Source organism: Dermacentor albipictus, chromosome 3, assembly GCF_038994185.2.
Source record: "Dermacentor albipictus isolate Rhodes 1998 colony chromosome 3, USDA_Dalb.pri_finalv2, whole genome shotgun sequence".
NCBI lineage: Eukaryota > Metazoa > Arthropoda > Arachnida > Ixodida > Ixodidae > Dermacentor > Dermacentor albipictus.
In genome coordinates, this window is record NC_091823.1 from 75,750,783 (window position 1) to 75,776,318 (window position 25,536).

Consider the following 25,536-nt stretch of genomic DNA (forward strand, 5'->3'; position numbering starts at 1 on the left):
CACATATAAGTTGTTTCAATCTTCTGTGGTCCAGGGAAAGTATGAATTTACATAAGTAGATTTGTCCTAGAGTTATATTGCCTAACCTTACATGGATGACCTTTGAATGGTAAAAGGTAATGCAAAGGGTAAATAAAGACAGGCACATTATTGAAGACATTCTTGTTTCGTGGTTGTGAATTGAATAAAGGAGCTGAGGGCTTGATTATTACACTGCTGCACTAGCAAAACCCAACCAAGTTGCTGCTTCATTTTGTAACACTTGTAGCGAATTCATTCAGGAGCATTGATGTGTATGCCATGAAACAGAGACTGTGCAGAATATGCAAATCTTAAGACAACAGACTTACACACAGTCCTATTCCTGACACACATTTCAGTATAAAAACACAGTCAACCACGCATAATTGTATTTGACAGGACAGTCCACCAGAAGTACCATTGATAAAGATAGGAAAAAGAAAAATCTCCAAAACTGAGCGCTGTGGTGAAGCAGATGTGATATGCACATTTTGCAAATGTGTATCGTTTAATATGAATCTTTATCTTCCTGTATACCAAAAGGATCTGCTATCAAATTGACCACTGCAGTGATATTAGTTTCTGGAACAGTATTAAATAAAATAGTGGTAAAACTCAACCATGTGTGTAATGCAAGCAAATTCTTTCCTAAATCTATGCTGGTGTTCCATAAGAAAATTCGAGTGGATTCATGTGTTTAATGCAGAATATGCAATGTGTTTGAATATATTGGAACAGATTGGTGTAAGTAAAATTGGCTTGCAATTGCATTTGTCACCTCTAAAATGACTTTTGAATATCGGCACTGCATTAGCCAATCGGCACTCGGAGGAATTCACACTTACAGAATTTTTACCCAATTATTATAAATTACATACAAGCTATTAGGGCCTGCGACAGAATATCCGTTGCCTGGGCACTTAGATGTATTGCAATAACTTCACTGTTACACTGCTCTTTACAAAAGTAGGGAGTTTCTGGAACGCTAGATGGCAAATCACGCAATTAGTATTGTAGGTCTAGGGCACCTCTTTGGGCAGAGATATATGATTGGCATCATCTGATGGCATGAAATGTGTTCGCTCGTTTGTGAGGGCCAAAGGTGGTCAGGTGAAAGTGGGCCAGCAAGTGGGCAGCTGTTTCCAAGCAAGGCTAAATTGTAGTACGACATGTTGCAGAATAAACAAGCAACAAGCAAAACATTCACATTTAAGGTCCGGCTCGATCTATGTTGTCATTGCCAGGTATTTCCATTCATTTGTGGCAAGATATGCATTGGTTACTTCAGGGCAGTGACGAAAAGTTACAAGTAATAGTTGCAGTAATTGTGGGCATAATTGCATAGGCATGGTAGGTATAACTTTAAGGTGGATTTTCATGTTTCTATTAAGGAAGGGCATTCTGGACCAACTGGAACACCTACTGAGTGAAAATACTAGTGAAACCAAGAATACAATGTAGATCACTGTATTTAGCAACATAACACACAAATAAACACAAGCCTCACAAATATTGCACACTGTCATAATATTATACAAATGACAGGGCAAAACCAAGGTCAGATTTATATGTATAATGAGAAGGACTAGCTGTCCTTATGGTGGCAGGATGTCAGAATGTTGGCAGGATGTCAGAATGGCAATACTTTTTTTTTTTTTTGCAAGTACAAGGTGGCATTATCATTCAGTGAGCAGGGAAATGCTCGAAGCATTTGTAAACTTACCTGTGCAGATCGGATGGTGGAGTCTGACTTCTAGCACTCTTTGTTTCATACTTTTGAGTATTTCATACATGGCGAATGGGTAGGATGCACACCTTGCAGAAACTGTCAGAACTTGGGGACTGAAACGCTCCAGTACGCAGTATGCAGGCTAAAAATGAAGAATGCATTCTGCACTGACTGTGGGGCCCATGAAATTTCCTTGCAATCTTCTTGTTCGGCTGTAACGTGCTTAAGCTTTCTCATGCTTGCTGCATTCTGAAAACTCCCTTGTGTACTTGGGTGAAGCACTAAGCTGCTTTTGCTGAGGGGCTTAGCATTGTGCCAGGTTTGAACTGGCATAACGAGCTTTACATGTGCTAGCTTGCTCTTTTTGGTCGAAAAAAACTTGGGAACAATTCTTCTTGGCTTATGCCTGCCTTGGAACACACTGTTCTGTAGGCAGAGGAGCTCCTCCGTTTCCCTTCATCTTGTTCATTCATAGTGATGGTTTTGAATCTGGCTGCCTTGATGCCATTAGGTAGCATACGAGGGTTTATGAGCCATGTGCCTGTTCTCGTAAGTCATTGATTTGGCCATGGCACAAAAACCGTCCGCTCACTATGGCTCTGAGTGGTGCCAGCCAACACTCCCAGGGCTAGCTCTAGCACACGTAAATACCCAAGGTAGTTGACTGATTGATGGCCAACGTCGTAGCACAGTTGGTAGCGCAACGCATGCATAATGGAGGTTGTGGGTTTGTCTCCCACTGGCAGCCAGTTATCTTTTTTGTCCGCTTTCATTGTCCCTTTTCCTCATTATTTTCTACATTTCAATTCCAACCACAGCTAATTAACCGGGCGCTTTCCATATTGTCACTGCCTGTTGGCTTTATATGGTCGTGTTCTGTGTAGTCTAACTCGCTCTTTTTTTGGCTTTGTTTTGCATTTCAGGGTGCCCAGGGTGGCCAGCCCCAGGCCGACAGCAGCTGCAGCCCTTCCTCCATAGCTGAGCCGGTCTGCAGCAGTTCCTCCCGCACTGCGCCCACGGTGTCTGCGTCCACGGCCAACTCTACCACAGTGGCAGCGGCAGGTTCCGGCAGTGTCCAGGACTGCTTCGAGGACCTCTCAACTCTGGAGGAGCTGCTCAAGATCGGGGACAAGAGCTTCGATCTGCCTGCGCAGGACGCCTCTTCTTCCTCTTCCTCGACCATGGTTGTGGCCACCAGCAATGGCCCAACTGCCTCCAATGGGTCTTCGTCCTCTGCAGCACAGCCAGGCTCACCTTCCTCACGCTCACTTTCGCAGAACAGTGGGGGCAACACAGCCAACGGGTCTGGACTGAAGATAGTAGAGACGCACAGCCTGCAGAGGTGGGTGGAAGGAGGGGGGGGGGGGGGGGGGCACGCATACTCATCTTCTTGGGGAGTCCTTTATTAATACAGAAAAGGAGCTCCATAGCTTTTAATTGAGAGGTACAGGGATTGACACCTCGCACCTCTGCCAAAATGTTTTGTGTGCAGAAGAGCAGAGAAAGAGACTACTTACAGTATTTACAAGAGCAGGCTCCCGCCAGGAGCCGAGGGGCACCTCGTCATCCTTCTCGCCATGGCCAGTCTCTCCAGCATCTTTCATATTACAATAACATTGAGCATTCTGAAATGTGATGAAATGGCTATAATAGAGGAAAGCCTCTAAATCCATGGTGCCTTAGAAGTGTAGATCCATGCAAGTGTGCAAAACAAAACATCTGCACAAAATTTGTAAACGGTGATCTAAGGACAATGCATGCAGTTAAACGACATAAGATTTTATACAGTATTGCAATTTTAACTAAAGCAGTTCTTGTAGTCTAGCACATCTTGTTGTAATGTGATGTTATGTAAAAAATTGCATCCTATCAGAATTCAACAAGCAAACGGTTGTTTCATAATGTGCTCTGCCAACAGTCCAAATTCATGGTTATTGTGGTAGGTTGAACCATATTCCCTCGAACTGGTGTACAGTCTTAGTGGCAAATTGCATGGAGCAAGTTGTCAAACCTGGGCAGCTTGCTGCTGACACTTGCTTAGTGATTCTGAAACATTTTGTCTGTATTGTCTGAAAGAATTATGATAGATCATCAGCTGGTGTGGGAGGTACCGTAAAAACCGGAATATAGGTCGAACTTTTTTTCAAAAAACCATCGCGAAAAGTCGACCCTCGACTTATATACCGGACATTGGCGGAACAACTACGGAAGTCTTGCAACAATGGGTGGATGAAGTAAACAGCCGCCTTCGCCATCGCCATCATCAGCAGCGCGGCGTTGGTTCTTTATTCTATGGCGTGGCGACGTTGTGGCACCAGCATTGTGCGTTTCCACTGTCCCAAAGTTATATTAATTAAAGGCTGCATTTTCATTTTGTATCAAAATGAGTGGAAGCCGACGTCAATTCACCGTCGCCTTCAAGAAAAAGGCGACTGAGTACGCGGAAGCCCACGGCAACCTGGCAGCACAGCGTGAACTTGGAGTATCCGAAAATAGCATTCAGTAGTGGCGGAGGTAAAAGCAACGTATTACAACTTGCAGCAACCAAAAGAAAACATCATTTCGTGGCCGGATCGCAGCGGACTGCAGAACTGGAAGGCAAGGTTGCGGAGTCCGTCCGAGAGCTGCCTGTAAGATCGCTGCCTGTTGTCGAATGCATTCGTTTGGAAGCGGTAGAGATCGCACGCGCCTATGGACTGGACATCTGACTCGTCATTCAACTCTGTTCAAACGTGTTGCTCTGATTCGGAGTAGCGCTTGCGGACTTCGTGCCCTTCTGTGTACTGTACACCCGACGAATTTTTAACAGTATCGCGCGACCGTCGACCTGCGTGTTTGTCAGCACCTTTTATCACGGCACGGAGCGGCGAAATAGCGAAAGTAAGGGCATGTGTACACATGCGCGTATCTTGTTTCGCTGCTCAGCGCCGTTAATACGGTGTTGACAAGCACGCGGGTCAATGGTCGCGCGATGCCGCTAAAAACATGGCCAGGTGCACATGCGAGCAGCATTTAAATAAATACTGTCACCATTGTGCAACCCGCTGAGTCGCATTTGTTTATAGTTGAGGGTGTCATGTCTTTCGGTACTTTTGCCACTGAAAAATATTTTTTTCATTTTTAGAATTCGTTAGTTGGGGGATCGACCTATATTCCGGTCCGACCTATAGTCCGGTTTTTACGGTAGGTATCGTGAAATGAGGGCTGTGGAAAACTGTTTGCGCTGCTCAGGCACAAATTTTGTCGCTCTGGTGGCAGTCGCAGCAGAAAGATTAGTAAGATCTTTCCAATAAAACTGTAATTTTAATGTCCCTGTCTACAACAGTCTTTTCTGGTGATGTTGCAGAATGTGCTATAGAGCAAAATTTTCTAAACTTCCTGTTCTCATGTGAATACCATCTACCTTCACAGAATTTCATCTTTTAATTTCAGAGTGAATGATTTGAGTGGCTAGACATGATATAGCGTGAATACCTGAATGTAATATGAACGTGAATATACAGTAAAACTAATTCAATACGTCTTGAAAAAAAAAAAAAGAACTGCAAGAAAAAACGTGCTAACTAGGAAAACGTGCAATCCGAAGTAAAAAAAAAAAAAATGACAAACTCAACTATCGTTGACCAATGACACTACGTACCACGCATTGTAAGACGAATAGGTGAAGATGCTTATCACAATAGCTTTGGTGGCAATAGCTGTGAATGTAAACTGAGGGCACGCCAGTGCTTTCATTCACGCGAGACGGGCCGGCAGGTATTGCAGTGAAGCTGCCGCTGCCGGCAGCTATATACTGTTTGATCGCGCACACTTCGCATATTTTCTTGTTTACATGGGATCTAGACGCCGGAAAATGTATCATACAATTGCCGTTTGGCAATGTACTAAACGTTGGCGCCAAAAGTTGTGTTTTTCGAGAACATATGAACCAGTAAAAAATGACCATAACTCTATTGGGTCATTTTTTATGTTTGGATTGCGAACGTTGGCACCAGGAACACGTGTGTAACTGGACCCTCTCACTGAGTTTCTTCTGTAAAAGGAGGAGTAATTTTAGTGCCTCAAAAAGGGGAAAAAAGGCTTACTTTTTATCTGCGAGTGATATGTATCATGAACATTTGCCTGCTTATTCACTCTTACTTTCCTCAGATAGATGCATTATCAGATAGGTCCACCCAAAGGTGTTCATCTGTGCTCTCCAGAGAGCTTGATATTCTGCCCTTAAAAGGCACGCACGACAAGTATGCCGACGTCATGAGAAGTCAGTGCCTACTAAGCCTTAGGCGTGTAATGCAATGACTAAATGCACAGAATACAGTCCACACCCCTTACAACGGATTAGCATATGACATACCGTAAAAACCGGAATATAGGTCGAACTTTTTTTCAAAAAACCATCGCGAAAAGTCGACCCTCGACTTATATGCCGGACATTGGCGGAAAAACTACGGAAGTCTTGCAACAATGGGCGCATGAAGTAAACAGCCGCCATCGCCATCAGCAGCAGCGCGGCGTGGCGTGGCGACGTGGTAGCATCGTCATTTTGCGTTTGCATTGTTTCATTTTGTTTAAAAATGAGCGGAAGCCGACGGCAATTTAACGTCGCCTTCAAAAAAAAGGCGATCGAGTACGCGGAAGCTAACGGCAACCTGGCGGCACAGCGCGAATTTGGAGTGTCGGAAAAAAGCATTCGCTACTGGCGGAAGCAGAAGCAGCTTTTGGTTGCTTGCAGCAACCAAAAGAAAACTTCATTTCGTGGGCGGACTGCAGCGTATCCAGAACTGGAAAACAAGGTTGCGGATTTCATCCGGGAGCTTCGTGCAAGATCGCTGCCTGTGACGGCTGAATCCATCCGTTTTAAAGCGGTAGAGATCGCGCGCGCCTCTGGACTGACGAGGGCGCAATTCAAGGGCTCGCCATCCTGGGTGCGGCGTTTCATGAAGAGGAAGGGCTTTGCACTACGGCGCCGTACTTCTGTGTGCCAGAAACTGCCCGCAGAATTCGAGGACAAACTAATCGAGTTTCAGCGATATGTAATTGCGCTTCGGCAGCAACGCGACTACATGATCGGACAGATAGGAAACGCCGACGAAACGCCAGTGTGGTTTGACATGCCCTCAAGCCGGACTGTTTCCGAGAAAGGAGCCAAGCAAATCAAGCTTCTGACAACGGGCAACGAGCACTCGCGGTTCACTGTGATGCTCGCATGTACAGCTGATGGGAAGAAGCTGCCCCCTTTCATCATTTTTAAAAGAAAAACATTGCCGAAAGAGGAATTCCCGCGCGACGTCATCGTCCGGGTAAATGAAAACGGTTTTATGAACGAATCGTTGATGCAGGAGTGGGTCCGGCTCGTCTGGAAGCGGCGACCTGGTGCCCTCTTTGAGCGAGCGAACATGCTCGTTCTGGACTCATTTCGAGGCCACCTCACAGCCAACGTCAAGCGGGCCCTGTGCGACGGCAAGACGGACCTCGTGGTCATCCCTGGTGGACTGACATCTGTGCTGCAGCCACTAGACGTTGTGCTCAATAAGCCGTTTAAAGATAGAGTGCGCGAACTCTATAATGAATGGATGCAGGGCGATAACCCGACTACCCCCGCCGGCCGCCTGCGACGTCCACCGCTTGCGACTGTTTGTGGCTGGGTGTCGTCGGCGTGGAAATCTCTCCCCGAAGAGATGGTGCGCAAGTCTTTCAGAAAATGCTGCATAAGCAACGCGCTGGACGGCACAGAGGACGATGCTCTATGGGACGTGGGCAGCGAGAAGCACTCGACATCGGACTCTAGTTCGGACGACTCCGATTCGGAGTAGCGCTTGCGCACTTTGTGTCCTTCTGTGTACTGCACACCCAGCCAATTTTTAACAGCATCGCGCGACCATCGACCCGCGTGTGTGTCAGCACCTTATCATCACGGCACGGAGCGGCGAAATAACGAAAGTAGGCGCATGTGTACACATGCGCTATCTCGTTTGTTTCGCCGCTTAGAGCCGTTAATAAGGTGCTGACAAGCACGCGGGTCGATGGTCGCGCGATGCTGTTAAAAGCTTAGCCAGGTGCATATGCGAGCAGCATTTAAATAAATACTGTCACCATTGTGCAACCGGCTGAGTCGCATTTGTTTCAAGGTAAGGGTATCTTTCAGTACTTTTGCCATTGAAAAATATTTTTTTCATTTTTAGGACTGGTTAGTTGGGGGGTCGACCTATATTCCGGTCCGACCTATAGTCCGGTTTTTACGGTACGTTCCGATGTAATTGACGATTCTTCTCACTTGGTTTAGTCTGCCTATATTATCAATGCAACAAACACCAATTTTAACGGAGCTGGCTGTAACAGGCTCTCAGGTACAACTGACAGCTTTTGGGTGAATTTTGTCTAGATATACACAACGTACTTTGCTGTGGTGATGCGTACTTGTGGTAGTTTACTGCACGTAACTATTTTTAGCCACATACAGAATCTGCTAGTACGAGCTTTTTCTCAATTGACGAACGCACCTGTGGAAAAGTTTCCCACAACGGTGTGCTGCATAACACCCAATGGAGAGCTTTAGTGTCGACAATGCAAGTGGCTGACTGTTGCTCAGCGCTATTGGCACAGTGACAAGTGGCGAGAGTGCCGCTAGGTCTAACCAGCTTAGCTTCAAAGCCGTAGCATACAGCTACAGTGCTTCAAAAACAAGCACTGACGATCACAAGATGCATTGTTTTGATAAAGCATTATTTCTTATCACAACATTTTGCACAAAAATGACGATAGATGGCTATTCATGGTGTTCAGAGTGCGAAGCATGTGATGCAATTGAGCAGTCTCGCATGCAGTGCAGTGGCGGCTAGACACAGGCTCTGAGTTGAAGTTGCTGCATACCGCAGCTCTCATTAGCGCTACAGGTAAGACAGTGGCAGAGTTGTAGTTGCTTGTGTGAAAGATAAAGTTATACTATTAGATAATATTAGAAGTTTTCACAAACATCAGATAGACGAGCCTTTCTTGCTGAGTTGTTACGCTCTGTTGTAATGAGTATTGAAAGTCAAGTATATGCCGCCTTTTATAATATGCTGTGAAAATAGTAAATAAGCACAGTGCACATATTAATGTGTTTTTGAAACGGAATCGGTGTACTGCCAAGTATTGCTTAATCAGCCTCAAGTGTTCTACTACACATTTCAACCTGGATTTAACCATATCATGCATTTAGTCACCACAAAATTTTGCTCTGTGTCATGATGGCACAATAATACCCGTGATTTGCGAACTGCATCATTTTGAGACAGACTTTAGTGTTAAATTAAAACATATTACGTAATTGTTCTCCTATCTAATGTTTTCCAATACTCGCCGTGGTTGCTCAGTGGCTATGGTGTTGGGCTACTGAGCAAGAGGTCGCGGGATCGAATCCCGGCCATGGCGGCCGCATTTCAATGGGGGCGAAATGCGAAAACACCCGTGTACTTAGATTTAGGTGCACGTTAAATAACCCCAGGTGGTCTAAATTTCCGGAGTCCCCCACTGTTGCGTGCCTCATAATCAGAAAGTGGTTTTGGCACGTAAAGCCCCATAATTTAATTTAATTTTTAATGTTTACCAATCTTGCTTTCAAAATGCCATACTTTTAGTTGCCTGAAGCATGTCACAGATTTCTGCGACTTCGAGAGTATATGTCAGTAGTCCTTTAAGCTCGAAAACCTTTTAGTCTTCAATGCTGTGGTTTAGCCACTGTTGCATCTGAAGGCTCAGTGGAAAGCCTGCAGAGTTGGGCTTCTGCAGCTGACACACCTCTTTTGTGCAGCACGGACCCAAATGAGGACTGGTGCTCAGTGTGCCATGACGGTGGCGAGCTGCTGTGTTGTGGCTCCTGCCCTCGTGTCTACCACCTACAGTGCCATGTGCCCTCCTTGGGGGCCACACCCAGGTCAGTGCGCCACGTATACATTGTTTAGGTGCCTTTCCCAGGCATTTTTTCACATGTCATAGCCACCAAGCCCCAGTGTGTTACTCTTTTTGAACCATTGCAGTGTTAGCCTGGTAGGAGAAAACTGCACTTGAAAATGGAAATTTATTATCTTGATTTTGCTCCTCTTCAAACCATGGCAGCAGTGATGTTGTTGCACAACATCATATTTCAGTCTGTTTGCAAATGTGGGCACATTTTCTGCAGTGCTGTTGCAAAATTTGGCTTGTGAAGTTTTCTGTTTTGTTTTTCGAGTGTAGTGTAATTTTTTTTTTTGAGTCAGTAACTAGATAGCCTCAGTTGGATGCTCAAGCAGTCTGTGATATTATAAGGAGCTGCATTGGGATGGTCATTCTTGAGCCCACAGAATACTTTGGAATTGGCACAGCTTGGAAAATGCAATCATGGTGCCTCATGCAGTCTCGAACTGTTGATCTGCTCAATCTGAGATAATACATTGCATTTGGATTCCACTCATCTTGAAGAGCAAGATTGTCTATTTCTTATCCCTTTCTGTTTTGAATTTTTTAAATAAGGTGAAGATTGTATAATACGAGTATCTATATGACCAAAGTCAGGGGAAAATAAAGAAATTCCAGCTGGAGTTCTCAGCAGTGGATCCAAAGGTTTTTCCCATGAACTGTCAAAAACTCGGTGTGTTGTAAATGACATGAGGTCATTCAGACTTCTTAGTTTACTATCTTAATGGTGCGAAATGTGGCCACAGATTATTTGAAGACCGTTCTGGTGCCACCCAAGGCACATTATATGTATTAGGCATCAGGCTCCAAAAATAGAGTGCGGAGGCCTAACCTCAGCATGATGCAACACATGGACATTTGTGAAATTTCAGTGGGAGCCAAATTATTTCTGCAAAACAAGGTCGACAAATGGTCTAACTATCATTGCATAAACTTACATTTGTGAAAATAGTTTTGTTGTTTGTTTACCTCGGTGTTGAATGATATTTCCTAAGAAACATAACGATTCATTGGACAAAAAGGGTTCAATGAGGCTGTATATTGTGTCCTGTCGTTCGTTGCATTGGGTGGTCTATAGCATGCATGAGGCAGGCGCAAAAGCAACTGACTGGAGTATGATGCAAGCTCAGCGAAAAGCGAAGTTCATTCTGTTCTGGTGGTTTCGTATTGCTGTCTAAAGGTGGTGCAATATGGTGCCCACAATTGCTGACACATGCGAGGTGGCTCCCTAAATACAGTACGTGCTGCTCAAAAAGTCTAGTTTACCATTTTGGCCAGACCTAACATTCCCTTTAGGAGTCTTATTAAGCCTTTCAGTGTCACTGACATAAGGGTACATTTTCCCGTTTTTGAACTACCATGTCACTGACGTCGGATAAGGATGTGAGGACCATACCGAGAGAGCATTTGCATTATCCGTGTTATTTTTACCCTACTGCGTAACCAAAAATAAAGCATTGTGTTCGTTTTATAACATACAAGAAAAAAAAATCGCTATTGGAGGTGCTTCACCTCCAGAAAAACAATGCTCAATGGGTGAATGTCTCCTACCAGAATCTCTGAAAGTTGTGCTATTGCCTTTGTAGTGAACGTTTTCAAGCTTTCTAGATTGTGTTGGTTTTGTGCACATTCAGTGCTGTCCACCATTAAATGAAACACACGATAGCGCTGCATGTTAGATCATTTTTTTTTTTAAATTTTGTGAGAACCCGACATTGCAGCTGACATCGAGCAGTAAGGGCTCATTCACACCGGCGACTGACAGTGGTCGCGCGACCAAGTTGGTCGCAAAGCGACCAGTCGCAAATGGTCGCAAACGGTCGCCTTTCTTGAAAAGCGACCATTTTGGGCCAGTCGCTCTCTGCGCGATTTTTCAGTCGCGCGATCGTGGTCGCAAAACTGATAAACCAATCAGCCGCGCACCGGAAGTGATCTTTCGTGTGTCTACATCCGGCCTCCTCCGGCGTCGCGTTCAAATTCCGCGTAGATTCCGAGAGTTCTCGCTGAGAACGATAATCTCCGGGATTGCGACTTGCGGGTCGCGCTCAGCCAGGCTTGCCGGTGTGAACATCGGTCGCCTTCGGTCGCTTTTTGATTGCGGGTCGCAAATGGTCGCGCAACCTCCTCAAGTCGCCGGTGTGAATGAGCCCTAAGTGGTGCTGCGTCCTCCCTGTACACCCGCATCTGGCTGATATGGCCAAAGATGGTGCACTTATACCGTATTTACTCGCATAATGATCGCACTTTTTTTGTCAGAAAAATTGACGCAAATTCAGGGGTGCAATCATTACGCGGGGTTAAATTTTCCGCGTTTGCTGCGGGATTGCGGGTGCGGGACACCAAAACAAAAATGGCGGCCGGCGGAGAAAGCCGAACGCGCCGAACGCGATTTTTTTTTTCTTCTCGTGAGTACATTACGTGCATTGAAACAGTTTCTTCCGTATCAGTGATGAATAATATTGTTAATATCGGCAAGTTTGCGGCAATAACATAGCCATGTCCACTTTGAGGGGACAGAAACAGGTGGGCGCGCTTAGCTGCCAGTGACCTAAAAATGCATGGCCGACGTGCTACGGAAACTGCGGCATCTGTCTTCACTACTATCCTAATACGACACGTTTCCGCTAAGGGTGGGCGAATATCTTGGCTGTGTTACAAGCGTCGGCGTATGAATAGGGTACACTTTTAACGTATCAGAGTAAACGTGGCTACTATCATTGCCGCGCGCGATTTGTTGCGTGCTCACGAGTGCAGATGAAAAGAATCGAAATGCGCCTTTATTGTTTTTGTTGACATCAACCATTATAAAGCCAACCCATAATAAAGGCAAGTTTGGTTGTACTTCTTTTTGTCATGGAAGGGCTGAAAGTGATGAAAGTAATGAAATGAGGCATCTGCTTAAGAATGTTTGGTGCGTGCAGGCCGCTTGGCTCGTCTTGAAGAGTCGTTCGCGTAGCATTCGACAGATGGTAAGCGCGATCTATATTAGCTAGACTTAGCACACGACATATCGCTGCGGCAAGTTTGAGGTGTGATCATTACACGGGAAATAAAAAAAATGGAATTTTGACGACAAAATTTAGGGGTGCGATCATTACACGAGTGCGATCATTATGCGAGTAAATACGGTATATGCAATGGTTCTTGGTTGTTGACTACTGGCAGTAAGTGTATCTTGAGTGGTAGCATTTTCATCGCACTGTGTCCTGCCTCATATATGCAGTGAGGACTGGACATGCCTTCTGTGCCTCGACATCCTCAAGTGTAACATTCCTCGGGAGTCAGCGGGCTCCAAGCGCAAGACTCCCGTGGGACTCAGCGGAAGGGAGCTCCTGGTCAGTCACTGCTTGTATCCCTCATTTAACGCCTTTTGATCTTGTTTTCTGTTTCCTTTTTCATTTCATGCTACATGAACTCTTGCCATCTTTTAAATGAGTGACCGTAGAGAGTTTTAGCCTGTCCATAAACATATTACTCCTTGCAGATTATTGGGTGTTGGGAGGAGTGTACGATGGTAACAGCTCCGGTAGCTCAACCACAGAGCACGCCAAGCTAACACTGCAGTCACCTACCATATTCTACTTATTTGCTTCTGTAAAGTGTTGGTGGTAACATAATCATTGCCCTTTTATGATTTTCCTCCAACACGAACACTCACGCAACACAAATATGTTTCTAATGCATTGTACTTGGACAAAACATCACAAGGTGCCGCTAGCAGCTTTGCTGCGTCTGTCCACCCATTAATCCATGGCTTGGTAATCCATAAGCAGTAGAACGCTTATGGACTAGCTAGAACTCTCTGGCGTACGATTAGAAAGAAATATAATTGTACAATGTACGGTCACCAACCAATGAATTGGACACCCAGCAAAACGAACATGCTTAATTACCGTATATACAGTAGAACCTCGTTGATATGATCCGAGTTGGTACGATTTCCCAGTGCCAATGTTCACGATCGAGAACACCGAAAGTGACCCATACAGTTACACTTCGTTTTTACTGGTTGATGTGTTCACTAATGTCATCATATGATCGGAAAACTGCTATCCTATTATACATATTCTGGCTGCCAAATCCCATGTAAACAAGAAAAGGCATGAGGCGCACGCAATCTAGAACAGTAGCCTCCTGCTGCAGCAGCTTCCCCGCAGTATTTGCCCGCCTGTGTCATGTCAAAACGCCAGGACGCACTCAGTTTCCTATTCCTGTATCAGCAAACCTCCGGGTGTCGCCGCACGCGGCATTCATAGCCATCGCCATCAACCCTATTGCCATAAGTATCTTCTCTTACCTACGCCACAGCATGCGGGGTGTAGCGCCATTGGAAGTGTACTGCACGCTTTTAATAGGCAACGCTGATCACCGAAACACGTGGCCGTTTCGTTGCCTGCTGCAGGCAGTGCGAAGTGAGTGCCATGTTTTGCTGACGTGGCATTGTATTCTGGCGTCACTCACTGTCTTTAAGGGACAATAAAGAGAAAAATTATGTCTTCTGCATCAGTTAATTAACCCTTCTGTAATATCGGAAACACCACTCTTATCATGATAAGACACTTCGCAAGCCAGAAAAAGCGCAATAATAGAAGACAGGTAGCGACGCCTCCTTGAAGTTCCCCGCACCAGCTCGCTGTGACGTTATCGATCTTGGCGTCGTCTAGGGCCTAGGTAATTTTTTAGCAGTAAAGATACACTACTTTGTGTTTCAAAAAAGCCAAAGATGGAACACCGTGAGTTTCGGAAACTTTTGCTAAGCCAATGTGGCCTAAATACAAAAAAATACTTTGAAATATGTGACATCACAGTAATGTACTGACTTTGGGTTTTCGGCACAAAATTCAGAAACTGAAACTATGACCTTCATTTTCTCTTCTAGTAATCAATCTATTATTTCAAAATTAATCACAACAGTCTTTTCAAAAAACGCTTTATCCATCTAAACTGATTTAGTGTTTTGCTTTAGTGGTCCCTTTAAAACACTATGCAATATGAAAATGACAGTGTTCGTCTTGAGCTGCTCAGGTCTAATCAGTTCAGCTTGTGTCTGCGTGTCGTGACGCAACGATTCGCACAGAGTGAGCATGTCAGAACTTCCTGGCAGGATGCTTGTCGAAGAACCTGCTGACCCAGGCTAACGTAAGCTTGCCGAAGCCGCAAGACTGCTATGCGTATCTCTGGCCACTCGGATCCCACCAGCTCGGCGTGCATCAGTGTTTCATGTCGCAACTGTCAACTACAGTTGAGCGTGCCAGATTTTTTAGTGACTTTAGATCATACATTTTCGTGGTTAGTAACTTTCTTTTTTTCGAGTTTCTTCCAAAACATATGAACGAGGTTCTACCATACTTATGCAAGACCCGCCCTCCTGTAAAGCCTGCATCCCCACTTCGGAGTGCAAAATTTAGAGAAAAAATGCTTCACTAATTGACCATGCATGTTGAATAACATTTGTTGCTGTTACATGCTGTAACAGATGGCATGCATTTGTTTTGTCTAAAGATATGCGAAAGGATCCTGCTTCACCTCTTCTGCCACGAGTTGAGTGTACCGTTCCACATTCCTGTTAGTCGAACGGTGAGTGAACTCAATTTATATACCTGTGAATGGCTTCGGTGCTCGATTCAGTCTTCCTCCTGTATCCAAACTGTTGCGCTCAAAATTTTATGCAATACACGAAAGCAAAGCAAAATAAATCCACTTTCCAGGCGTACAACTTTTGTCAACAAGATTTATGTCATAAAAAAAAATATAAGTTGCCAAAAACAAGATTGTGAAATAGAACTGGACAAAATATTTAAATTGGAAGCCCTACAGTTGAGCGTGCTATGCAGCAAAGCAGTTTCGGTAACGTTGCAAGTCGTGCAGTAAATTCGTGTTTTCTGTTGCATTTCGCTGTCGTAACATTTCTTGCAGTTTTCGTTTGTCTCCGCACTAGCTGGCTAGTGCTGAATGGCTTCAGTTGGGCGAGGAGCACGAACTAGTGGAGCAGCCTTAAGTTCCGGGTTAATTTTATTCTTCTTCGCTCTCGGAATTATCATATAAAAAGACAGCATGCTCCGACTCACTGCTGCTTGAGCCATCAATAAAATCAGCCGATCTGAAATGTTTTGGAGCCCACTCACTGCTTCCGGAGGTGGCTGCTTTCGCTTTCAACTCCAAAAAGTGCGCACACGTCTTCGGAGCTCATTCAGAAATTGCCACCAAGTGAGAAGGGAGTGAACTTCACAAAGAATGAAAGTTTACTTCTCCTGCTATACTTCAGATGGTGCAGTTTATCCGTGAGTGGTGTGGAAGGTCTCGAAAACAGCGTTTGAAACCATCGTCAGCTGTCTAACGATGCCCAATGTGCGTGGAAGGGAAAGAGTCAACATGATTTTGGCTTCTAGCGCGAAGTGAAACACGGACACAGAAAGGAGCAGACAGGACGAGCGCGCTAGAAGCCAAAATCATGTTACCGTACCAACTCGCCCAACTGTCTATCCTTTTGGAAAGAGTCAACTTGGTATTTCTTTCAGTTGTGCGGAAGCTTTACCCCAGGAGCTCCCATAATGGAGAAATCGTTTTCTCCACATCTGCTGCACTGATTTTGATGAGTTTTGTGTTGGATTCAAAGGGCCCCTCACCAGGTCTGGCTATATTGAGCTTACAAGTGCAGTGCATACAATGCGTACTAACGATCATGTCTGCTAAGTATTACATCGCTATGTGCCGAGGAAAGAGCTGAAATTTCAAATCGAACGCCATTTGCCCTTCTCGCGGCCGCTGTGCTCCAAGCCGGAAGGTGACATATACATATACAAGTGCAGTGCATACAATGCGTACTAACGATCATGTCTGCTAAGTATTACATCGCTACGTGCCGAGGAAAGAGCTGAAATTTCAAATCGAACGCCATTTGCCCTTCTCGCGGCCGCTGTGCTCCAAGCCGGAAGGTGACATATACATGCTAATGCACCTATGTACATGTGTTTGTGCTGTGACGTCGCTCATAGTGACACGTTACTTCGAGAATTATTCAAGGCAACATCTGTTATTTGTTTAATTTGTTGGTTCAATAGATGAATTAATGTTTAGAAAAATAATAAAATGCAAACTGAATGTCTGCATGTTTTTGTTTTACTTCGCACTGCAATAAGAGAGATGTACTTCTGCTTCGTCTGCTTGTTCCCACGTTGTGCAGTTAGTGTGCAGACACCGAAGCTATGTCATTTTCTTTCGTGTTTCAGCACGTGATCATGCTCTGTGATCTGCTTGTGTCTGCCTTAGTCTTCGTGTAGCACTGACTTATACCGCTAGTCAGGTGTCCTCGTGCACAGCACGCAAAGTCGTGTGCTGCGTGGAACGGGACAATCGCAACAACTCGCGCGCGACGCCGTCAGTGGAAGTGGGCCGCGCCACAAAAAAGCAAGGGGAAAAGAAATGAAGGCGGGGCTCATGACGTATGCATCACATGATTCTTGAGCTTCGGTATGGGAGAACGCAGGGAAGGAATTTTGCTTGTGGATGCTAAACGGGACAAGTGGAGAGAGTGTCTCTCTTGGCAGTGGTGCTCGCCTCCTGAAATCATGGATTCGCGGCACTGAAATATTTATATCTTGGCTATTAACGAACGGATTTGAAAAATTTTTGCTGTAGAACTTTCCCTAGAGGACACGTAACAACTTCCAGCGTACAACCGAAATTTGCTATGTGGTCTGGTAAGGGGCCCTTTAAATGAAACAGTTAAAATATACTGACTGTAGCAATTTTTTATTTAGGCTATCAGTCTTCCTCTTCAAAAATTCTGGAACACCAATTAAAAATATGAACAATATAATAAACTGAAGAATCAAGTTTACAACTCTTGACTCAACACTAAAAAAATGTTTTTGCAATTCTGTTTAATTTGCTAATATGATGGAAATTTTTGTAAAGATTTGTTGCCATAAATCAAGATTCTACTTGCTAGTCAGTAGAATTTGGTGTTCTCTCTTAAATGCAATACATTTCATTCATATTGGCTCACTGGTTGTATCATATTGGCTCGCTGGTTGCTCACATGTATTTGAATAGGGCAATTAGAGTTGACCTCGAGCTAAAGCTTCCTGTTAAATGCATTTAGTATTGTTTTGCAAGAGTAAGTTTCTTTGTAAACTTCATGCTCTCACTAAATATTATGCTTTAACTTGTCCCAGGTGCCCAACTATTACAAGGTGATTACTAAGCCCATGGATCTGACGACAATAAAACAGAAGCTCTCACCGTCTCACTTCAATCACTACGAGGATGTTCCCGAGTTCCTTTCCGATGTCAAGCTCATCTTCAAGAACTGCTACACCTTCAATCATGTGAGTTTTGTTTTGTCCTTTTCTTTCTTTTTATACCATAGAATTTTCTACATAAATACTAGAGCGAACCCTGGCACTAATCTTTATGGGAGCTGCAAACATGACTGTTCAGTCAGCATGGGAATGACGATTAGTACATGGATCTGCTTAAACGGTGTCTTTCTGGCTTCAAACAGCTTGGCGATTTTGGGAATGTTTCATTTTCAACAAAATATTGTGTTATAAATGCAAATGTTCGCAATAATTCTGTGTGTGTGCATAGTCTTGTTGCCTTTTGCGTTTCAAGCACCAACCATGACGATAGGACAAATCCATATACTGACCATCCATTCCTATAGAAGCTGAACAGTTGCAGCGCCAGAGTTTCCTGTGCTAAATTTAGCAGAAATGCTGTGCTTTTTGCCACTTTTTTTTTCTTCTGTGCTTTCTCCTTTATGACCTGCACTATGCTTTGTCATCCTGGTGGTTGGACTTTCCTTTGCTTTGGGTGTGGTTGGAAAAACTGACCCGATTGTTTATTGACTACCCCGCTGTGGCCAACCCGGAGGGTAAGGGGCAAACTGCTGTTGAACGAGGCATCACAGGATCAAGTCCCAGTGGCCGCGGCTGCATTCTGATGGGAACAAAATGCAAAAATGATCATGCGCCAGACCTAAGTGCATGCTAAAGACACTCAGATAGGCAGAATTAATCTGGAGTTTTCTACTTCAGCACCATTCATAGGAGGCAGTGTTGCTAACTTCTTTTAAGGGACATGGGGGTAAGGGTGATGGTGGTGGAGGGATGCCGTCATGAGGCAATTGTTGTCATGCCACCTTTGTCATGCAGTCGACATTGTACTGTTGCCTGGCATTGTCTGATTGTTGTTGCCATTGTAAGCGTATCAACAACATATGGATGTCATTATGCCATCATGGTCATGCCATCATTTTTATGTCATTGCAATTGTTCTCTCGTCATTCCATTGCTGTCCTGCTGTCTTCGTCATACCGTCACTGTCATACCACTGTCATTCCTTCATCGTCAGGTCTGATATTCGCTTGTTGGAGTGCCGCATGTTTACATTGAGTGAGGGTTTTCCACTGGAAATGTGTTAAACTTGGTTGCTTGCTTTGTATTTGCAAATGATCACTAAAGAGGAGCAGCGTGCCTCACGAACACCAATGAAAGCTTCTTCTAAACTGATGCCCACGGCACATGCAGTCTACGTATTTTTTTAAATGTTTTATTTGTTCGTATAAGTCTTCCTTATTATTCTTTATACCATAGCTTTAAATTACCTCCTGCAGTGGCAAGTCAACAATTGGAATGTGAAAAAGGAAAATGACCCTCAATTTTCTAAAGATGTATCGTATTTCAAGATTGCACCCTGCCTAGAAAAGCAGCTTTGATGCACCCAGATGGCTCACTAATAAGCAACTTTCTCACTAAGTTGCCAACATTTGACCTCCGGTTGTACTCAAGATAGGTCACTTTCCAAGATACATTTCGTTTTGGCATAATGCAATGTTGAGTGCATGATATCGCTGCAATAATAGGCATAGTATAATATGTCAATGCACTTGTAAACTATGCAATGTGCAAATAGTGCAAATAGTATTTATGGCATTACATGGTATACTATGCAAAACCTGTTGTTAAAGCACTTGGCTTTATTCCTTTGCAATGATGGATTACAGCAATAGGCAGTCAAATTGGTGCTCAGGTGAGCATGGTTTTTAATGTGACGATTATGAAGGATGTTTACACTGCAGGCAGTAGTACTATTACCCATTTAGTCAAAAGCCAACTGCAACGAAATTTTGACTGCATAGCAAGACTTCGGGTGTAGATATACCGCAACCTCCCTGCAAAGCTTTACATTTTCAATCCCTTCCATGCCGCACTATTACCCCAAATTCTGACCAGATTGTTTGTAAAGACCCTCGTTGCCAACATGTTTTACTTCTTCACTAAGAAGTTCGCTACTGTCTGCACTGCTCCGGGAATTGTGTGCTGCCACCTACCAAAAGTATGATAATGGCAAAGCAAAGAGACAAAACTAGGCTCGTCCAAGGCATTGCTAGAAAAATGAAAAGCACCGTCGATGAGCTCAGCTTGTCCTTGGCCGTTTTTACTAGAAACAAGTGGCCAAACACAGCTCATTCAAGGCGCAGAAGGGGTTAATACCAGTGGATGCACCACAAAAGCTAGCAAAAATAGACGTTTCTGATCCCAAAACTGAAAAAGATGCCACTAATACTGCCCGTGAGAAGTGATGCAGAACCCTGAATATTGAGAACGAGCGTAGCTGCTTCGCATGATCTCTGAGAATTACCAGTGCTTGCAGTGCTGAAAATTTTGGAGGTGATGGACTGGGATTTTCATCACATCCACTAATCACCAGGTGCATGCTTCGTCTGCTTAAATGCTATATAAAGGCTGTAAAATTAATAAGAAAATTAGACATTTACTAGCTTTGCAACTTCGCCAAAATTGCTTAAGTAGTAGATACTAATCATTTATAACGAATTTAGACAGAAGGAAATTTAGTTGCTGGAGGCCTTTAGATAATATGGTGGTGAAGGACCACAAAGAGGGGCCATTTCCACATTGAATGTGTATGTACCCATTCTCACTAAGGTATTACTGACAGCTCCAATGCATAAACATAAATTTGCAGGCGCAATTATCTTCCCATGTACTGTCACTAGGCGTCAAGGAACATTAAATTAAAGATAGTACTTCTCTCTTTCTCTTTCTCTCTCTTTCTCTCTCTTTCCTTTATTATTATTTTTTTTTTTTTTTTGTAGAGTGGGGAGGATACTTTGTCAGTCAGGTGGTTCTTTTCCACCACGAGTAATGCTCGCTCTGTTAGTGACAGGAACTCCTTCTTGACTTTCTTCGTTTCCGTTTCTGTCCAAAGCAGCCCTTTTGGTTGAGGTACCCTTCAGCAGCTTTTTTTCTGTCACACAAGCATTTGGTCACTTAAGCACGGGTGCTTGGTGCGATCATTGTTGTGGGTTAAATGTGAGTGTACAGTCTTGCTATATATGTTAAGCACAGCACTGCTGCAGAATTTAGTAAGAACCCTTTTTCCCAGCTGCACGTTTGCTGTGTAATGCAGTTTGATTCATTGCACCACTTACAAATGGGCATTTGAGTGTGCAGGCGACTTGCGCTAGTTCAAACTCCTAGGAACCATATACCATGTTTGTTTGAATAATATGAAATTGAATAAAATACATTTTCCGCAACATAACTATAAATTATATGAACAGATATAGATACAAAATCATTTTATGCCTCGTTATATTAAGTCGTATTTGATAAAGCTAATGGATACCTTCAAAAGAAGAGAGAAGTCCCAGTGCGAGCATGCCTGTGGTACAGTATTTGAGTCATAAATAGATTATGGAAGCCATCCCAGTCACATTTCAAGATGCACATTAGCCTGAATATCATGCATGAACACTTTGACTATTCATGTCTTATGAGTGTCCTCTCTACTGAACATTTTTTGGCTGCATTGCTATCTCTAAAATTTTGAATTTACCAAGTTCCCTGAAACCATTGTTAGGATTCTGGAGCTTCAAAATTCATTGAAAACATAGTTGACCAACCAAAATTTCCAGGCTTGTTTCATTAACCAGTATTTGAATATGTTGAAGCTTGTATTGTTGTGAGTCATCGTAATCTCTTCATTAAAAATACACTAATAAGGCTGCTGCATGTGCTATTGAGACCAGAATTATGGGCACCACTGAAACAGTCGCTCAAATGCTTTGCACCACTCTTGACGACATTGTGCCTATGGTTGAGGTTGGCCGTTTTTTTTTAGCAGTTGTTGCCAATTACTTCGTGTCTGTAGTGGTTTGCACGAATCGTCACTATGAACTATAAGGGAGCCCCATAATAGTCAAAACATGGTAAATAAACTTGCTTAATCATTATCCAATGTTGTCTGAATGTCCAAACCAAATATTTCAGTATGTACATATCACTGGGGGCCGACAAGTTCGCTCAAAAATCTATGGCGAAACCTTCAGCATCCTGAAATCTCCACCACTTACCATATTTACTAAATTATACTCAAATAAACACAATGGTGTGGCTATTAGCTGGGTTTCCCTAGACATTATGACTAAGCATTGATTCGGGAAAGATTGGAAAACAACTGTGACTACTGTGGGTAAAGAAGTACAGTTTTATGGCTTCCTAGATTGGTGTGTCACATTATCTGATCCTGGAGGCCACATTGGTATCAAATCTTGTGATCTTATGATGGGTGGAGCAAGTACAGTAGAACAGCTTTGACCACGGTGAGAATGAGGAAAAGGAGAGGAAGGCTGCAAAGGCAGCATTTGATTACCAGTAACTCTGTTTCTACAAGACATGTTCAAAATCCTTTGTATGAAAAGGACGTCTGAGGCTATATCCTTTAGTGCAACATACATATTTGGCAGAATTCTTGAAATCTGTTGGAAGGCCCCCTCTAGAAAAAGTTTCCCGATAATCTGAATTGTTTGCGCAGCCTTGTTTATTATCCCTCAGATCTAGTGCACTCCAAGGTTCCTTGATGCTTGTTGTACTGTTTCAGCATTCCAAATGTTCCGACTTGTGCCATTCCAGAGATTTAACACTTTCTTTATTTATTGCGCTGTGAAATGACCACAAGCAAGGCACAAGGAACAGTTGCACTTTATTTGTACATCCTTACTTACATGGTTCCTTGAAAGCAGAGGGACATTAATTTTTGCTAGCTCATACTTGATTATGCTTTCATAAGCAGAGTACCATTCGATAACTCTTCCAACCGTGCCTTTCGTTTCGAGATGTATACAACTGAAATGAACTTGCCGAATCCTTAAAGCACTCTTACATACACTTCTTCCCATTGAATGAGGCTGCTATCTTCTAACATTGCTTAACCTGCTTTTCTGCTTCCTTCTGCAAAAGTGCATGTATTCAGCTTGGCTTTTTTTTTTGGATGTGCTGTAAACAGATTTGCTTTGCATGCCTTTAGAACCGTTTTGCCCTGCATTGTACAGTGAAAGATGCAAGGTTGTGCACAGTAGAGAGAGAGAGAGAGGGGTGTCTGCACCCGCTGTGTTATTTGTGAGACATTAGTATTTTCCTAGATGCTTGTCTCATGTTATGATTGTAGTTCATTGCATAGCAAATTTTGTGGACAGAAGGCTAAACATAATCACTAATGTTCCTATCGCCCAATTTTGTGTAAAAAGCCGTAAAATGAAAATCAGGAATTTTCAGATCAGCTTTCATGGCTGAAACTTGTACATTATTTGCCTGTAGTGTGCTGTCCTCTATAACATGTATTAAGGCTTTATTGTGCCTCTAAAGCGGTACTGGACAGTGTTACATCCATTTAATGCATAACTGGTAGTGCACATGAATTGAATATTAACTGTTGTGTACACTAGGACATCATTTTTCAGTTATTGTTAGGATCCTTATCAGTCAAAAGTAATTAGGTATGTCATTGTAAATTGTAAATTTTTACTTCTAGAGATGCTGATCTGATGACACAAGTTGGTGAATGATTTTGTTACTTTCCATATAGTGAAGTGAAAGAGAAAATAAGAATGAAAAACCTATTGTAATTCTTAAAGGTTGTCTGAAAGTTGTAGCACGAAGTGGGAACATGTGGGTAATATTGAGTTAATGTGTCTACACTTCTGGATTATAGAATTGCCACGTGATGCCTTCCCTACAGGTCTCCCTTTTTCTTCATTGTTCACAGAGCATCAATTTGTAAGCATTGTGCACAACCTTGCAGTCGTAGTGGGAAAAACAATTTATTTTTAATAGAACAAATGTATTGCACTGTGTGGGCGTGTACTCAAATGCCAGAGTGCTGCTGTAGCTTGAAAGCTCATGTGGAAAGCAGAGGCCAAAATGGATGTGCAAGGTAGAAAGTTGTCAATTACATTATACAGGATTTGAAGTGGTACTAGAAGCTCAAGATAGAAACCCTGAGGTCAGCCCCATTTTCAATACTTTCAAGACACTTTTAATTCCTTGACGTTCTTAAGAGATCCCTGAACTTCATCTTGGCAAGGCACTATAGACATCTGGCTGTAAAGTCAGTACAGTCCAAATGTCAAGCCTATCTAGTCCTTCGCAGGCTTTTTGGTGGTAGGCCTGCCTTCATGGAAAGGATTGCAAAGTACCATAATATTTCTGCAATTTCTTTCTACCGCGGTGGCATAGTAGCCATGGAATTCTGTTGTTGAGTTCAAGGCTGTGAGATCGACTCCTCGCCATAGAGGCTGCATTGATATTGTGCACCTAAGCTGAACACCTAGACATACAGGGTGTCCCCCCCCCCCCCCCCCTGCCCCCGGTAAATGTTCCTTTTAGGCTGTACAGTCTTTTTTTAAAAAAAAAGCAGCCCTGCTATCACGTCAGTCCTATGGCAAAAATAAAAGCACGACAAAAGCACGAAACTGAAGGTTGCAGCATCTAATACCAGCCAGCACAGTTCACTTGTTGCATCGCATGCCTCTAGGCATCCTGCCCTTTTCTTTTTGTTTGACAAGGGTGGAAGCTTGGGTGAGTTGGCGATTCATAAAAAGAATGAGTGCAACGTGAAAGACTAAAAGACAGAAGGGAGTGCAGTGTTTGTATTTATTTCTGTGTTCTTGTCTTTCATGCTGTGCTCATTTTTGCATGCATTAGCAATGTTGTAGCACAGTGTGCGTGTGTGTCTTTGCTTATCACACGCACGTGCACCTGTCAATTTTTTTGTTTTTGTGTTCAAGGGGTCCCCTTGTGTCCCCCTCCTTTTTTTCTTCCCTCTCTCCCAAGGTCAAGTCTGGGGTGAGCGTGCTTCTTCCCTTAACTCTGGTGTTGAGAGCGGGTGAGGCGGAGGCTGGCTTCTCACAGTGCCAGTCAACGGCGTGCCTTTTACTTATGCCCTTTGGTCATAATTTAGACGACCCTTGGCACTGGAATGCGACATCTGTTGTCTGCAAAAATTTTAATGAGAAAGAGTGCCCATGGCTTGAAGGACACACACGTGCAATTAAGTGCAGACTGTCAGCTGGTTCACTCCTTGATGGTACAGTGTTCTAGGCATTTACATAGTAACGAAAGCAAGAGCCTTTTTAGTTGGAAGGTGCTGAGGCCAAAAGAAAGAGGACATTCCTTAGTTCAATGCTGTCGCTGGGCGTTGTTACCTGCGACTCTGAACTTTTCAATGTTTAAAGCATGCTATTGCATGAGGGTGTCAAACATGCTCGGTAGCTTAGTTTCCTTGGCGATGTGCTGCTGAGCTGGAGGCCACAGCTTCGATCCCAGTCACAGTAGCTGCATTTTGATGAGGGCAAAATGCAAAAGCTCTCGTGTATTTAGATTTAGGTGCCTTTTGAAGAACCCCAGATGGCCAAAATTAATCCAGAGACCCCTGCTACGGCGTGTCTCATAATCAGATTCTGGTTTTGACATTTAGGGTGCAATCTTGTACGCGTTCCAAACTCGAACGGAGGCGGTCCGTTCTTTCCGTCGCGAAATTGGCGA

At 43.7% G+C, this 25,536-nt stretch overlaps 1 protein-coding gene across 10 annotated transcripts in view; it reads left to right on the top strand.

Annotated features, from left to right (window-relative positions):
• The window catches only part of LOC135900609 (E3 ubiquitin-protein ligase TRIM33-like), a 167,679-nt gene that overhangs the window by 127,656 nt on the left and 14,487 nt on the right, over positions 1 to 25,536 (top strand). For all 10 annotated transcript variants that reach the window (XM_065430038.2, XM_065430039.2, XM_065430040.2 and 7 more), the window contains 5 exons: positions 2,674 to 3,092; positions 9,543 to 9,665; positions 12,909 to 13,020; positions 15,188 to 15,262; positions 17,863 to 18,015. In XM_065430038.2, coding sequence (XP_065286110.1) covers positions 2,674 to 3,092; positions 9,543 to 9,665; positions 12,909 to 13,020; positions 15,188 to 15,262; positions 17,863 to 18,015 — 882 coding nt within the window. The remainder of the gene's footprint in view (positions 1 to 2,673; positions 3,093 to 9,542; positions 9,666 to 12,908; positions 13,021 to 15,187; positions 15,263 to 17,862; positions 18,016 to 25,536) is intronic.